Below are 18,587 nucleotides of genomic sequence, written 5' to 3'. Positions count from 1 at the left end.
GTTAAAGAACGATGCTGTCTCTCTGAGGAAGCCCTACCTGCTGCATTCTAGCTGTTAAAGAACGATGCTGTCTCTCTGAAGAAGCCCTACCTGCTGCATTCTAGCTGTTAAAGAACGATGCTGTCTCTCTGAGGATCCCTACCTGCTGCATTCTAGCTGTTAAAGAACGATGCTGTCTCTCTGAGGAAGCCCTACCTGCTGCATTCTAGCTGTTAAAGAACGATGCTGTCTCTCTGAGGAATCCCTACCTGCTGCATTCTAGCTGTTAAAGAACGATGCTGTCTCTCTGAGGAGATTCTACCTGCTGCATTCTATCTGTTAAAGAACGATGCTGTCTCTCTGAGGAAGCCCTACCTGCTGCATTCTAGCTGTTAAAGAACGATGCTGTCTCTCTGAGGAAGCCCTACCTGCTGCATTCTAGCTGTTAAAGAACGATGCTGTCTCTCTGAGGAAGCCCTACCTGCTGCATTCTAGCTGTTAAAGAACGATGCTGTCTCTCTGAGGAAGCCCTACCTGCTGCATTCTAGCTGTTAAAGAACGATGCTGTCTCTCTGAGGCAGTTCTACCTGCTGCATTCTATCTGTTAAAGAATGATGCTGTCTCTCTGAGGAAGCCCTACCTGCTGCATTCTAGCTGTTAAAGAACGATGCTGTCTCTCTTAGGAAGCCCTACCTGCTGCATTCTAGCTGTTAAAGAATGATGCTGTCTTCTCTGAGGAAGCCCTACCTGCTGCATTCTAGCTGTTAAAGAACGATGCTGTCTGTCTCTCTGAGGAAGCCCTACCTGCTGCATTCTAGCTGTTAAAGAACGATGCTGTCTCTCTGAGGAAGCCCTACCTGCTGCATTCTAGCTGTTAAAGAACGATGCTGTCTCTCTGAGGAAGCCCTACCTGCTGCATTCTAGCTGTTAAAGAACGATGCTGTCTCTCTGAGGAAGCCCTACCTGCTGCATTCTACCTGCTAAATTCTAGCCGTTAAAACATCAACATTTTGAGGAGACTAAACTAGTTAGGCTGTGGAGGAACCCTGATGTCCAGCCATCACATTACCGCTCCTGTGGAGGAACCCTGATGTCCAGCCATCACATTACCGCTCCTGTGGAGGAACCCTGATGTCCAGCCATCACATTACCGCTCCTGTGGAGGAACCCTGATGTCCAGCCATCACATTACCGCTCCTGTGGAGGAACCGTGATGTCCAGCCATCACATTACCGCTCCTGTGGAGGAACCGTGATGTCCAGCCATCACATTACCGCTCCAGTGGAGGAACCCTGATGTCCAGCCATCACATTACCGCTCCTGTGGAGGAACCCTGATGTCCAGCCATCACATTACCGCTCCTGTGGAGGAACCGTGATGTCCAGCCATCACATTACCGCTCCAGTGGAGGAACCCTGGTGTCCAGCTGTCACATTACCGCTCCTGTGGAGGAACCCTGATGTCCAGCCATCACATTACCGCTCCAGTGGAGGAACTCTGATGTCCAGCCATCACATTACCGCTCCTGTGGAGGAACCCTGGTGTCCAGCTATCACATTACCGCTCCTGTGGAGGAACCCTGGTGTCCAGCCATCACATTACCGCTCCTGTGGAGGAACCCTGATGTCCAGCCATCACATTACCGCTCCATGTCAACACCAGCAGGGAAACTCCGCGTAAACAAATAACAAGACTGACTTTGTAATACAAAAACATTTTTATTATTCCAAATATTCATCCCGAACATAGAAAATACACCAGCAAACAGCCGGGGAGGCCTGACATGGGTTTACATAGCACCGTCTTTCACATCGACATATTCAAACATTATCCCTCATCATTCAAAACATTCAGGAAATGTATCACAATGGTTTCATATTGGCCTCAATATGTCCCTCTGATGACATCATCACCAACAGACGGTTGAGAGTTTAAAGTTCTCACAGTGTCTTCCTCCCTCTCCCTCTCCCTCTCCCCCCACCTCTCCCTCTCCCCCCACCTCTCTTTCCCCCCCTCCCTCCCCTTGGTTGAACCCCAAACACTGACTGGGCCGTTACCATGGTGACCCCGCCGCCACCATCACTGTCATCCCCGGAACTGCCGCTGCCGTTCTGCTCCGCCCTCCTCGGGAGGAGTTTAGGTTCAGGGACACCCTTATTAGGAGGAGGCACTTCCTTCCTCTGCTGGCTGGCCCCTCCCATATCATGGCTGGCTCTTCCCACATCCTCTGGAGCAGGTTTACTGACCTCTGCCCCCAGGAACCCCCCTGTCCCCTCCTCCACCCCTCCCTCCCTCTGCTTGGGCCCTGACCCCTTCCCTCTCTTAGCCTTGGACGGGGAGCAGACCCCCTCTCCTTCCTCCTCCCTCTCCTTCCTCTTCATACAGGTGACGGCCCGGCGGAGGCGCTGGCTCTTGATGGCCTGTCTCTCCTGCTGCTCCAGACGGAAGAACGAGTCGATACGCAGCTGGGTCTACAGGGAGGGAGGAGGGGGGGAGAGAAGGACGGAGGGGAGGGAGGAGGGGGGAGAGAAGGATGGCGGGGACGGAGGAGGGGGGGAGAGAAGGACGGAGGGGAGGGAGGAGGGTTAAGAAGGATGGAGGGGACGGAGGAGGGGGGAGAGAAGGACGGAGGGGAGGGAGGAGGGGAGAGAAGGACGGAGGGGAGGGAGGGGAGGGAGGGGAGAGAAGGACGGAGGGGAGGGAGGGGGGGGAGGAGGGGAGAGAAGGACGGAGGGGAGGGAGGAGGGGAGGGAGGAGGGGAGAGAAGGACGGAGGGGAGGGAGGAGGGGAGAGAAGGATGGAGGGGAGAGAAGGATGGAGGGGAGGGAGGGGAGGGAGGAGGGGAGAAAAGGACGGAGGGGAGGGAGGAGGGGAGAGAAGGATGGAGGGGAGAGAAGGATGGAGGGGAGGGAGGGGAGGGAGGGAGGGGAGGGAGGAGGGGAGAAAAGGACGGAGGGGAGGGAGGAGGGGAGAGAAGGACGGAGGGGAGGGAGGAGGGGAGAGAAGGGCGGAGGAGGGGAGAGAAGGACGGAGGGGAGGGAGGAGGGGAGAGGGAGACAAGGATGGAGGGAGAGGAATGGAGGTATACAGGATCAGAGGAATATTGAGAAGGCCAAAAAAGATGTGACACTTGGCATTCAGGCCAAAGAGTTCAATCTTGGTTTCATCAGACCAGAGAATCTTGTTTCTCATGGTCTGAGAGTCCTTTAGGTGCCTTTTGGCAAACTCCAAGCGGGCTGTCATGTGCCTTTTACTGAGGAGTGGCTTCCGTCTGGCTACTCTACCATAAAGGCCTGATTGGTGGAGTGCTGCAGAGATGGTTGTCCTTCTGAAAGGTTCTCCCATCTCCACAGAGGAACTCTGGAGGTCTGTCAGAGTGACCATTGGGTTCTTGGTCACCTCCCTGACCAAGGCCCCTCTCCCCCGATTGCTCAGTTTGGCCGGGCGGCCAGCTCTAAGAAGAGTCTTGGTGGTTCCAAACTTCTTCCATTTAAGAATGATGGAGGCCACTGGGTTCTTGGGGACCTTCAGTGCTGCAGATATTTTTTGGTACCCTTCCCCAGATCTGTGCCTCGACACAATTCCTTCGACCTCATGGCTTGGTTTTTGCTCTGACATGCACTGTCAACTTTGGGACCTTATATAGACAGGTGTGTGTGCCTTTCCAAATCATGTCCAATCAAAAGTTGTAGAAACATCTCAAGGATGATCAATGGAAACAGGATGCACCTGAGCTCAATTTCGAGTCTCATAGCAAAGGGTCTGAATACTTATGTCAATAAATAAGGTATAATACATTTGCACACAAAAAAAACAACCTGTTTTCACTTTGTCATTATGGGGTATTGGGTCATTATGGGGTATTGTGTGTAGATTGAGGAGGAAAAATATAATTTAATTTTAGAACAAGGCTGTAACGCAACAGAATGTGGAATAAGGGAAGGGGTCTGAATACTTTCCGAATGCACTGTGCATTCACATTACATTCACTATTATACCCAACTCATTCTCAATCTCTACTTTCAATAATCATTACCAACCATTGATCCAGACTAATACCTGTTGTGTGTTGAGCTGTGTGATAACAGGCTGTAGAGTCTCTTCTGTCTTCCTGCTGTTCCAACCAAAACGACTCTGACAGAACGTAGGCTTAGGGTTAAGGACAGCTGGTAGTGGTACACACTCACACACAGGACACAGAACATCTCCCCATACACACAGGACACAGAACATCTCCCACACACACACACACAGGACACAGAACATCTCCCACACACACACACAGGACACAGAACATCTCCCCATACACACACAGGACACAGAACATCTCCCACACACACACACACAGGACACAGAACATCTCCCCATACATACACACACACACAGGACACAGAACATCTCCCCATACATACACACACACACAGGACACAGAACATCTCCCCATACATACACACACACACAGGACACAGAACATCTCCCCATACATACACACACACACAGGACACAGAACATCTCCCCCATACACACACACAGGACACAGAACATCTCCCCCATACACACACAGGACACAGAACATCTCCCCATACATACACACACACACAGGACACAGAACATCTCCCACACACACACACACACAGGACACAGAACATCTCCCACACACACACACACACAGGACACAGAACATCTCCCACACACACACACAGGACACAGAACATCTCCCCACACACACACACACAGGACACAGAACATCTCCCCATACACACACAGGACACAGAACATCTCCCCATACACACACAGGACACAGAACATCTCCCCATACACACACACACACACAGGACACAGAACATCTCCCCATACACACACACACACACAGGACACAGAACATCTCCCCACACACACACACACACAGGACACAGAACATCTCCCCATACACACACAGGACAGAGAACATCTCCCCATACACACACAGGACAGAGAACATCTCCCCATACACACACAGGACACACACTCTCCTAGAGGATATTCCTTGATGAGGTCGAGGTGTGGGCGGCCCCAGCTAAAGGAGCCTTCTGATAGGTCGACACTGGGCTGCAGGTAGGCAGTTGCCACGGCAGGGTTGGGGAAGCCTGGCTGCAGCTGGAGCCCTCTCAGCTTCCTCTTGACCTTGGAGTCACGGGGGTCAGAGGTCAGACGTTGCTGCTGGGCCAAGGACCACCACTCGCTGGAAGGGAAACGGAGACGAAGCACAGACAGAGTGCGAAAAGCAAAACAGGTGTGTGCTGTTTCTGTGATCCCTGAGGGAATTGAACCCACAACCTTCGCATAGCTAAAGCCACACTCTGGCCAACAGCCACACAGGACCACTCATTCCTTATTCATCACCACACAAGATACACACAATACCCTGCACCCACCCAGACCACTAGACACCAACCACTAGACACCAACCACCACCCACCCAGACCACTAGACACCAACCACCACCCACCCAGACCAATAGACACCAACCACCACCCACCCAGACCACTAGACACCAACCACCACCCACCCAGACCACTAGACACCAACCACTAGACACCAACCACCACCCACCCAGACCAATAGACACCAACCACCACCCACCCAGACCACTAGACACCAACCACCACCCACCCAGACCACTAGACACCAACCACTAGACACCAACCACTAGACACCAACCACCACCCACCCAGACCAATTGACACCAACCACCACCCACCCAGACCACTAGACACCAACCACTATACACCAACCACCACCCACCCAGACCACTAGACACCAACCACTGGACACCAACCACCACACACCCAGACCACTAGACACCAACCACCACCCACCCAGACCACTAGACACCAACCACCACCCACACAGACCACTAGACACCAACCACCACCCAGACCACTAGACACCAACTACCCACCCCCCGTTACTGACCTGAACATGGTGACTGGTTCCATGCCAGGTTCTGACCTGAACATGCTGACTGGTTCCATGCCAGGTCCAGGGAACTGATCATTACTTCACCACACACACCAATCTACCTGAACATGCTGACTGGTTCCATGCCAGGTCCAGGGAACTCGTTGAGTATCTCCATGCCCGTCACGTATCCCACCCCCGGGATCCCCTCCGTGTAGTCACTACCCAGCAGGTAGGCCAGGTTAATCAGCTTGGTACGGTCCACACCTAGGGGAGGGGGAGGGTTCTGTAGGTCTATGTACTGGTAGTGTTCTAACCAGATGGTTCTGTAGGTCTATGTACTGGTAGTGTTCTAACCAGATGGTTCTGTAGGTCTATGTACTGGTAGTGTTCTAACCAGTTGGTTCTGTAGGTCTATGTACTGGTAGTGTTCTAACCAGATGGTTCTGTAGGTCTATGTACTGGTAGTGTTCTAACCAGATGGTTCTGTAGGTCTATGTACTGGTAGTGTTCTAACCAGTTGGTTCTGTAGGTCTATGTACTGGTAGTGTTCTAACCAGATGGTTCTGTAGGTCTATGTACTGGTAGTGTTCTACGTACCCAGTTGGTTCTGTAGGTCTATGTACTGGTAGTGTTCTACGTACCCAGATGGTTCTGTAGGTCTATGTACTGGTAGTGTTCTACGTACCCAGTTGGTTCTGTAGGTCTATGTACTGGTAGTGTTCTACATATGTGTTCTGGCTGAAGAAGTTCTTGTAGACGTGTCGTCCTCCGAACAGCCATACGTCGCTGTCATCAGTGATTGTTCCGTGGGTCTGGTCGGTCCGGTCCAGGGCAGCACACTGGGCCTCCGCCTCACTGGGAGCCACCAGGAAGGGCACGCCGAACAACCTCAGCAGCTCCTGGTGGACGAGACACACACAGAGACATTACACCCCCGTAAGGGATAATCAACGGAGGGGCTTTTGCTTTCTACGGAAGATAATGAACCACGTGAAAGGTGTTCCACGACGCGCTAGCAGTGTGGAAATGACCTTCCACGGAGTTGCATTATTATTTCCAGAGAACGTATAGAGCCCGGAGTTGATAATCCCGTTCATACCATGGCTATCATTTAACACATTTGCCGTTAAAAATGTGTTACAACATCCACTGACGTAGCTAGCACGTCGACTAGATAGCTACAGTAGCTTCCGTGGTAACCAAACAAACAGACAGACTTGCTAGTTCGGCTAACCAAACAATCAGTCCTAGCTTGACATTATGAACGTCGAATTCAACAATGCTTTCAAATTTGTCTTTTTGCCTTCAAAAGCAGCTCAAAACATAGAACATGTAAGAATGAACTATAGCCATTGAATTCTACCGTGCAAATATACAGTGCGTTATATGGAAATAATGCACGCTCCAGAATGCCCTTCAAGCCAATCAGAAACAAGTATTAAACAATTTCCGAATAAATGTCAGAAAAATCCCTGCGACCCATAGATGCAGAGGGGATTATTATAATGCACATAATGGGACCAATTAAATGACTAGACAGTGTAGGTGCATAGTGTTACAAAGAATGTCTCTCTGGCTGTCAACCTGAGGGAGGAGGACACTAAAACAGAATGTCTCTCTGGCTGTCAACATGAGGGAGGAGGACACTAAAACAGAATGTCTCTCTGGCTGTCAACATGAGGGAGGAGGACACTAAAACAGAATGTCTCTCTGGCTGTCAACATGAGGGAGGAGGACACTAAAACAGAATGTCTCTCTGGCTGTCAACATGAGGGAGGAGGACACTAAAACAGAATGTCTCTCTGGCTGTCAACATGAGGGAGGAGGACACTAAAACAGAATGTCTCTCTGGCTGTCAACCTGAGGGAGGAGGACACTAAAACAGAATGTCTCTCTGGCTGTCAACATGAGGGAGGAGGACACTAAAACAGAATGTCTCTCTGGCTGTCAACATGAGGGAGGAGGACACTAAAACAGAATGTCTCTCTGGCTGTCAACATGAGGGAGGAGGACACTAAAACAGAATGTCTCTCTGGCTGTCAACATGAGGGACGAGGACACTAAAACAGAATGTCTCTCTGGCTGTCAACATGAGGGAGGAGGACACTAAAACAGAATGTCTCTCTGGCTGTCAACATGAGGGAGGAGGACACTAGGAGGCAGAGGAGGGGGCTGGGGCAGAGGAGGGGCTGGGGCAGAGGCAGGGGCTGGGGCAGAGGCAGGGGGGCTGGGGCAGAGGAGGGGGCTGGGGCAGAGGAGGGGGGCTGGGGCAGAGGAGGGGGCTGGGGCAGAGGCGGGGGCTGGGGCAGAGGAGGGGGCTGGGGCAGAGGAGGGGGCTGGGGCAGAGGCAGGGGCTGGGGCAGAGGAGGGGCTGGGGCAGAGGAGGGGGCTGGGGCAGAGGAGGGGTCTGGGGCAGAGGAGGGGTCTGGGGCAGAGGCAGGGGCTGGGGCAGAGGAGGGGGCTGGGGCAGAGGCAGGGGGCTGGGGCAGAGGCAGGGTCTGGGGCAGAGGCAGGGTCTGGGGCAGAGGCAGGGGCTGGGGCAGAGGCAGGGGGCTGGGGCAGAGGAGGGGTCTGGGGCAGAGGAGGGGGCAGGGGCAGAGGAGGGGGTCTGGGGCAGAGGCAGGGTCTGGGGCAGAGGCAGGGGCTGGGGCAGGGGAGGGGTCTGGGGCAGGGGAGGGGGCTGGGGCAGAGGCAGGGTCTGGGGCAGAGGCAGGGTCAGGGGCAGAGGCAGGGTCTGGGGCAGAGGAGGGGTCTGGGGCAGAGGAGGGGTCTGGGGCAGAGGAGGGGTCTGGGGGCAGAGGAGGGGGCTGGGGCAGAGGAGGGGGCTGGGGCAGAGGAGGGGCTGGGGCAGAGGCAGGGTCTGGGGCAGAGCAGGGGGCTGGGGCAGAGGAGGGGTCTGGGGCAGAGGAGGGGGCTGGGGCAGAGGAGGGGGCTGGGGCAGAGGAGGGGCTGGGGCAGAGGAGGGGGCTGGGGCAGAGGAGGGGTCTGGGGCAGAGGCAGGGGGCTGGGGCAGAGGCAGGGGGCTGGGGCAGAGGCAGGGTCTGGGGCAGAGGAGGGGGGCTGGGGCAGAGGAGGGGGGCTGGGGCAGAGGAGGGGGGCTGGGGGCAGAGGAGGGGCTGGGGCAGAGGAGGGGGCTGGGGCAGAGGAGGGGGCTGGGGCAGAGGCAGGGGGCTGGGGCAGAGGAGGGGGCTGGGGCAGAGGCAGGGGGCTGGGGCAGAGGAGGGGGCTGGGGCAGAGGAGGGGGCTGGGGCAGAGGCAGCCACATCCATCAGATAGTGATTAAAACATACACACAGACAGACACACACTGCTGCTTGAACATCCACATGAAAAAAAAAAGATGTTGATTCAACGTTCAATTGTAAGTCTCCTTGTAGCTCAGTTGGTAGAGCATGGCGCTTGCAACGCCAGGGTTGTGGGTTCGATTCCCACGGGGGGCCAGTATGAAAAATGTATGCACTCACTAACTGTAAATCGCTCTGGATAAGAGCGTCTGCTAAATGACACACAATCACACCCACCCACTATGAACACTGTTGGAGCAGCAGAAAACAGACAGAATACACTGATACCACCTTTATCATACTGACTAAATGTGTGTGTGTGTTTAGATGGTAAAACAGAATACACTGACACCACCTTTATCATACTGACTAAATGTGTGTGTGTGTTTAGATGGTAAAACAGAATACACTGACACCACCTTTATCATACTGACTAAATGTGTGTGTGTGTTTTAGTGCTTCTCCTACCTGGCTCTCCAGACACATCTGTCCGGTAACCGTGGCGGCCACACGTTCCTGCTGCTGCTTCTGTTCTCTCAGACTGGACTGCTGCTCTCCTAGACGGCTCTCTAGCGCCACCAGCTCATCCTGATGGACAACAGAGGTACTGCATCGACCCAGTTCTACTGCTGTTGCACAGTAAGAGCTCCCCCTCTTTTGTAGAACAAACAACATGTGCTACTGTACAAACAGCTCCTCCTACAGGACAAATGCTGCAACAACACATCTCAACCACACACACACACACAGAGAAATATACATTTTTTCACCGCTAAATTTAAGCAGTACTTATCTTACCACGTTGATGTCTTCCCACTCGTTGGGTACAGGAACAGAAGCTGGGCTGGGCTCTGTGGGACGCTGGAGAGCTTCCTCCTCCTCCTCATCATCATCATCCCTCTCTTCCAAAGGGACAGCTCTGCTACTTAAAGCTTCCTCCTCTTCTTCCTCTTCCTCCTTCTTGGTCACGTCTTCCTGTGCCTTAGGTGGAGCACCGCCCCCCACCTCTATCAGTGAATCGTCCGTCTCCTCCTCCTTTAGCTCCTCCCCCTCGGACACGTCAACGAAGCTCTCTGAATCGCTCTCCTCCTCACTGTCCTCCATCTTCACAATCTCTCCATTTCTCTCCTCCCTGGTGTTGGTGTCGTGTCCATTCCTCTCCTGCTGTGATGGAGGTAAAGGCCCAGTCACCAGGCTACTCCTCTCCCTCTCCTGCTGTGATTGAGGTAAAGGCCCAGTCTCCAGGCTACTCCTCCCCCTCTCCTGCTGTGATGGAGGTAAAGGCCCAGTCTCCAGGCTACTCCTCTCCCTCTCCTGCTGTGATGGAGGTAAAGGCCCAGTCTCCAGGCTACTCCTCTCCCTCTCCTGCTGTGATGGAGGTAAAGGCCCAGTCACCAGGCTACTCCTCTCCCTCTCCTTCTCTCTGTTTAGACCTGGGCCTGATGGGGGATAACACTGAGAGCCTGACCCAAACTGTCCTCCTGACCTACTGCAGAGTGGAAAGCCCTGTTCCTGCTGTTGATGGCTTGCCTTAACTCCTCTCTGTTACTCCTCAGAATCTCCTCCACCTCCTCCCTGGTCCTCCTGGTGAGGGTTTCATCCTCCTCCTCCCTGTTGAGGAGCACCCTGTCTGCAGGAGGAATGGGAGGCTAGGGGGAGAGGCGACTGTTGCTCATCCCCCTTCTCCACCCCAAGCCTGTCCTCATTGGTCAGAGTTGTCCTCAGAGGCGTGTCCTTCCCTTCAGTCTCCTCCTCTGAGCTGCTGGTGACGACCAATCGGTTCGCAGGACGCTGGGGACTGGGAGGGTGGGGCTTAACGGGAGAATTGCCAATCAGGGTGGTGTTTGGGGGCGTGCCTACATCCAAGTCTTCTCCCATAGCTCGCTGAATGGCCAGGATGGTACGAGGGGACACACTGCCACTACCCTCCTCCCCAGCCCTACTCCCACCCCTACCCCAGGAGCTACCCTCCTCCCCAGCCCTACTCCCACCCCTACCCCAGGAGCTACCCTCCTCCCCAGCCCTACTCCCACCCCTACCCCAGGAGCTACCCTCCTCCCCAGCCCTACTCCCACCCCTACCCCAGGAGCTACCCTCCTCCCCAGCCCTACTCCCACCCCCTACCCCAGGAGCTACCCTCCTCCCCAGCCCTACTCCCACCCCTACCCCAGGAGCTACCCTCCTCCCCAGCCCTACTCCCACCCCTACCCCAGGAGCTACCCTCCTCCCCAGCCCTACTCCCACCCCTACCCCAGGAGCTACCCTCCTCCCCAGCCCTACTCCCACCCCTACCCCAGGAGCTACCCTCCTCCCCAGCCCTACTCCCACCCCTACCCCAGGAGCTACCCTCCTCCCCAGCCCTACTCCCACCCCAGGAGCTTCCCTCCTCCCCAGCCCTACTCCCACCCCTACCCCAGGAGCTACCCTCCTCTTCGTCTGAGAAGCTGGCATCCATTGCAGCCTGGATGGCCTTCAGTGTCCGGGGGGAAGGGGGTGCTGCATCCCCCAGGCTCGGGTTAGAGCCCTGGGGGTGTTTAGACGATGACGAGGGTCCCTCCTCCAGGCTCTCCTCCTCTGAGATGGGTCTCCAAAGGGGCTCAGGTCTCTCCCCTCCCCCCGCCCTAACCCTCCCTGACAGCGGACCACCCAACCAGGGAGAGGCCGCAGGCTGGATGTCTGGAACCCTCTCACTGTTGTCTGTCTTCTTTGGACCTGAGGAGTACACACACACACACACACACACACACACACACACACACACACACACACACACAGCACGTTTGTGGGGATGAGTTTGAACAGGTCAATGCGGCGAATCGCTCAATTTGATCGCTGACCCCCCCCCCCCTTCGACCTCTGACCTTTGATGAGGATGTAGTGGGTGGAGTCTTCTGAGAGGAGGCGTCGTGTCTCCACGCTGTGTCCCTCCCCCTGGTTGTATAGCTCCACCCCCGGGGCGTTCCCTGCACTGCGGTTGGACATCTCTCTCTCCACGCCCACCAGACGCGCGTTCAGCTCGTTCCTCTGCAGCAGCCCTGCTAGCTGGTACTGGGAGAAGTCACCTGACCGCTGGGAGAGAGGGGGGGGGACTGGGTTAGGGTGCGAGTGTGTGTGTTTGTGCGTGTATGCGTGTGTGCGTCTGTGACGGAGAGTGTGTGTGTGTGTTACCTCAGGTGGTGTGTGTGTGTGTGTGTGTACTAATGCTGAGCGATTAGTGCTTTTTGAGGTCGGTACGGTTTCGGTTCCATTATTTAAAAAAATAATATTTTTTTCAACTTGAAATGCATTATGAAATAATGACATTTAAAATAGTTAGCATTCAATTGCCAAAATATTCCACTGTCTCTGTCAGGTCCACATTGGGTAGACATTAATAGAACAACATTACTAAATAATACATCAATAGAACAACATGACTAAATAATACATCAATAGAACGACATTACTAAATAATACATTAATAGAACAACATTACTAAATAATACATCAACAGAACAACATTACTAAATAATACATCAATAGAACAACATTACTAAATAATACATCAATAGAACAACATTACTAAATAATACATCAATAGAACAACATTACTAAATAATACATCAATAGAACAACATTACTAAATAATACATCAATAGAACAACATTACTAAATAATACATCAATAGAACATTACTAAATAATACATCAATAGAACATTACTAAATAACACATCAATAGAACAACATTACTAAATAATACAATACATCAATAGAGCAACATTACTAAATAATACATCAATAGAACATTACTAAATAATACATCAATAGAACAACATTACTAAATAATACATCAATAGAACAACATTACTAAATAATACAATACATCAATAGAGCAACATTACTAAATAATACATCAATAGAACAACATTACTAAATAATACATCAATAGAACAACATTACTAAATAATACATCAATAGAACAACATTACTAAATAATACATCAATAGAACAACATTACTAAATAATACAATACATCAATAGAACAACATTACTAAATAATACATCAATAGAACGACATTACTAAATATTACATCAATAGAACAACATTACTAAATAATACATCAATAGAACAACATTACTAAATAATACATCAATAGAACAACATTACTAAATAATACATCAATAGAACAACATTACTAAATAATACATCAATAGAACAACATTACTAAATAATACATCAATAGAACAACATTACTAAATAATACAATAAATCAATAGAACGACATTACTAAATAATACATAAATAGAACGACATTACTAAATAATACAATACATCAATAGAACGACATTACAAAATAATACATCGAACGACATTACTAAATAATACATCAATAGAACAACATTACTAAATAATACATCAATAGAACAACATTACTAAATAATACATCAATAGAACAACATTACTAAATAATACATCAATAGAACATTACTAAATAATACATCAATAGAACAACATTACTAAATAATACATTAATAGAACAACATTACTAAATAATACATTAATAGAACAACATTACTAAATAATACATAAATAGAACAACATTACTAAATAATACATCAATAGAACAACATTACTAAATAATACATCAATAGAACAACATTACTAAATACAATACATCAATAGAACGACATTACTAAATAATACAATACATCAATAGAACAACATTACTAAATAACACATCAATAGAACAACATTACTAAATAATACATCAATAGAACAACATTACTAAATAATACATCAATAGAACAACATTACTAAATAATACATCAATATAACAACATTACTAAATAATACATCAATAGAACAACATTACTAAATAATACATCAATAGAACAACATTACTAAATAATACAATACATCAATAGAACAACATTACTAAATAACACATCAATAGAACAACATTACTAAATAATACATCAATAGAACAACATTACTAAATAATACATCAATAGAACAACATTACTAAATAATACATCAATAGAACAACATTACTAAATAATACATCAATAGAACAACATTACTAAATAATACATCAATAGAACAACATTACTAAATAATACATCAATAGAACAACATTACTAAATAATACATCAATAGAACAACATTACTAAATAATACATCAATATAACAACATTACTAAATAATACATCAATAGAACAACATTACTAAATAATACATCAATAGAACAACATTACTAAATAATACATCAATAGAACAACATTACTAAATAATACATCAATAGAACAACATTACTAAATAATACATCAATAGAACAACATTACTAAATAATACAATACATCAATAGAACAACATTACTAAATAATACATTAATAGAACAACATTACTAAATAATACAATACATCAATAGAACAACATTACTAAATAATACATCAATAGAACAACATTACTAAATAATACATCAATAGAACAACATTACTAAATAATACATCAATAGAACAACATTACTAAATAATACATCAATAGAACAACATTACTAAATAATACATCAATAGAACAACATTACTAAATAATACATCAATAGAACGACATTACTAAATAATACATCAATAGAACGACATTACTAAATAATACATCAATAGAACAACATTACTAAATAATACATCAATAGAACAACATTACTAAATAATACAATACATCAATAGAACGACATTACTAAATAATACATCAATAGAACAACATTACTAAATAATACAATACATCAATAGAACAACATTACTAAATAATACAATACATCAATAGAACAACATTACTAAATAATACATCAATAGAACAACATTACTAAATAATACATCAATAGAACAACATTACTAAATAATACAATACATCAATAGAACAACATTACTAAATAATACAATACATCAATAGAACGACATTACTAAATAATACATCAATAGAACGACATTACTAAATAATACATCAATAGAACGACATTACTAAATAATACATCAATAGAACAACATTACTAAATAATACATCAATAGAACAACATTACTAAATAATACATCCATAGAACGACATTACTAAATAATACATCAATAGAACAACATTACTAAATAATACATCAATAGAACAACATTACTAAAAAATACAATACATCAATAGAACAACATTACTAAATAATACAATACATCAATAGAACAACATTACTAAATAATACATCAATAGAACAACATTACTAAATAATACATCAATAGAACAACATTACTAAATAATACATCAATAGAACAACATTACTAAATAATACATCAATAGAACAACATTACTAAATAATACATCAATAGAACAACATTACTAAATAATACATCAATAGAACAACATTACTAAATAATACAATACATCAATAGAACAACATTACTAAATAATACATCAATAGAACAACATTACTAAATAATACATCAATAGAACGACATTACTAAATAATACATCAATAGAACAACATTACTAAATAACACATCAATAGAACAACATTACTAAATAATACAATACATCAATAGAACAACATTACTAAATAATACATCAATAGAACAACATTACTAAATAATACATCAATAGAACGACATTACTAAATAATACATCAATAGAACAACATTACTAAATAATACATAAATAGAACAACATTACTAAATAATACATCAATAGAACAACATTACTAAATAATACAATACATCAATAGAACAACATTACTAAATAATACATCAATAGAACAACATTACTAAATAATACAATACATCAATAGAACAACATTACTAAATAATACATCAATAGAACAACATTACTAAATAACACATCAATAGAACAACATTACTAAATAATACAATACATCAATAGAACAACATTACTAAATAATACATCAATAGAACAACATTACTAAATAATACATCAATAGAACGACATTACTAAATAATACATCAATAGAACAACATTACTAAATAATACATAAATAGAACGACATTACTAAATAATACATCAATAGAACAACATTACTAAATAATACAATACATCAATAGAACAACATTACTAAATAATACATCAATAGAACAACATGACTAAATAATACATCAATAGAACAACATTACTAAATAATACATCAATAGAACAACATTACTAAATAATACATCAATAGAACAACATTACTAAATAATACATCAATAGAACAACATTACTAAATAACACATCAATAGAACAACATTACTAAATAATACAATACATCAATAGAACAACATTACTAAATAATACATCAATAGAACAACATTACTAAATAATACATCAATAGAACGACATTACTAAATAATACATCAATAGAACAACATTACTAAATAATACATCAATAGAACGACATTACTAAATAATACATCAATAGAACAACATTACTAAATAATACAATACATCAATAGAACAACATTACTAAATAATACATCAATAGAACAACATGACTAAATAATACATCAATAGAACAACATTACTAAATAATACATCAATAGAACAACATTACTAAATAATACATCAATAGAACAACATTACTAAATAATACAATACATCAATAGAACAACATTACTAAATAATACATCAATACATCAATAGAACAACATTACTAAATAATACATCAATAGAACGACATTACTAAATAATACATCAATAGAACAACATTACTAAATAATACATCAATAGAACAACATTACTAAATAATACATCAATAGAACAACATTACTAAATAATACATCAATAGAACAACATTACTAAATAATACATCAATAGAACAACATTACTAAATAATACATCAATAGAACATTACTAAATAATACATCAATAGAACAACATTACTAAATAATACATCAATAGAACAACATTACTAAATAATACATCAATAGAACAACATTACTAAATAATACATCAATAGAACAACATTACTAAATAATGTTCAGTTGTGTATATTGCTTAGGTTTTATTTGATGATTTTTCATTCCTTAATTAAAAGTCATCCTCTCATCTCTGCTCTGCCAGTAGCAGCCATAACAGCCAGACAACGTTCTCTCTGCTCTGCCAGTAGGAGCCAAAACAGCCAGACAACGTTCTCTCTGCTCCGGCAGTAGGAGCCAAAACAGCCAGACAACGTTCTCTCTGCTCCGGCAGTAGGAGCCATAACAGCCAGACAACGTTCTCTCTGCTCTGCCAGTAGGAGCCAAAACAGCCAGACAACGTTCTCTCTGCTCCGGCAGTAGGAGCCAAAACAGCCAGACAACGTTCTCTCTGCTCTGCCAGTAGGAGCCAAAACAGCCAGACAACGTTCTCTCTGCTCTGCCAGTAGGAGCCATAACAGCCAGACAACGTTCTCTCTGCTCTGCCAGTAGGAGCCAAAACAGCCAGACAACGTTCTCTCTGCTCCGGCAGTAGGAGCCAAAACAGCCAGACAACGTTCTCTCTGCTCCGGCAGTAGGAGCCCAAAACAGCCAGACAACGTTCTCTCTGCTCCGCCAGTAGGAGCCAAAACAGCCAGACAACGTTCTCTCTGCTCCGCCAGTAGGAGACATAACAGCCAGACAACGTTCTCTCTGCTCTGCCAGTAGGAGCCAAAACAGCCAGACAACGTTCTCTCTGCTCTGCCAGTAGGAGCCAAAACAGCCAGACAACGTTCTCTCTGCTCCGGCAGTAGGAGCCAAAACAGCCAGACAACGTTCTCTCTGCTCCGGCAGTAGGAGCCAAAACAGCCAGACAACGTTCTCTCTGCTCTGCCAGTAGGAGCCAAAACAGCCAGACAACGTTCTCTCTGCTCCGCCAGTAGGAGACATAACAGCCAGACAACGTTCTCTCTGCTCTGCCAGTAGGAGCCAAAACAGCCAGACAACGTTCTCTCTGCTCTGCCAGTAGGAGCCAAAACAGCCAGACAACGTTCTCTCTGCTCCGGCAGTAGGAGCCAAAACAGCCAGACAACGTTCTCTCTGCTCCGGCAGTAGGAGCCAAAACAGCCAGACAACGTTCTCTCTGCTCCGGCAGTAGGAGCCAAAACAGCCAGACAACGTTCTCTCTGCTCCGGCAGTAGGAGCCAAAACAGCCAGACAACAATTTCTCTCTGCTCCGGCAGTAGGAGCCATAACAGCCAGACAACGTTCTCTCTGCTCCGGCAGTAGGAGCCAAAACAGCCAGACAACGTTCTCTCTGCTCCGCCAGTAGCAGCCATAACAGCCAGACAACGTTCTCTCTGCTCCGGCAGTAGGAGCCAAAACAGCCAGACAACGTTCTCTCTGCTCCGGCAGTAGGAGCCAAAACAGCCAGACAACGTTCTCTCTGCTCCGGCAGTAGGAGCCAAAACAGCCAGACAACG

General features: G+C 46.2%; 1 protein-coding gene across 1 annotated transcript in view; it reads right to left on the bottom strand.

The window, feature by feature from the left end:
* Positions 1-2,000: 2,000 nt before the first annotated feature.
* The window catches only part of LOC123485428 (DNA excision repair protein ERCC-5-like), a gene marked incomplete at its 3' end in the record, with an annotated part of 19,847 nt that continues 3,260 nt past the window's right edge, over positions 2,001-18,587 (bottom strand). Inside the window, exons 7-16 of the mRNA XM_045216330.1 lie at positions 12,068-12,275; positions 11,613-11,918; positions 10,832-11,170; positions 10,005-10,687; positions 9,675-9,794; positions 6,608-6,821; positions 6,042-6,186; positions 5,003-5,200; positions 4,039-4,123; positions 2,001-2,450 (exon numbers count right to left, since the gene is read on the bottom strand). Of these exons, the coding sequence (XP_045072265.1) occupies positions 2,001-2,450; positions 4,039-4,123; positions 5,003-5,200; positions 6,042-6,186; positions 6,608-6,821; positions 9,675-9,794; positions 10,005-10,687; positions 10,832-11,170; positions 11,613-11,918; positions 12,068-12,275 (2,748 nt within the window). The remainder of the gene's footprint in view (positions 2,451-4,038; positions 4,124-5,002; positions 5,201-6,041; positions 6,187-6,607; positions 6,822-9,674; positions 9,795-10,004; positions 10,688-10,831; positions 11,171-11,612; positions 11,919-12,067; positions 12,276-18,587) is intronic.

This window comes from Coregonus clupeaformis, unplaced genomic scaffold (assembly GCF_020615455.1).
Source record: "Coregonus clupeaformis isolate EN_2021a unplaced genomic scaffold, ASM2061545v1 scaf0686, whole genome shotgun sequence".
NCBI lineage: Eukaryota > Metazoa > Chordata > Actinopteri > Salmoniformes > Salmonidae > Coregonus > Coregonus clupeaformis.
Note: the sequence above shows the minus strand (reverse complement) of the source record. Positions and strands in the feature narration are given on the sequence as shown.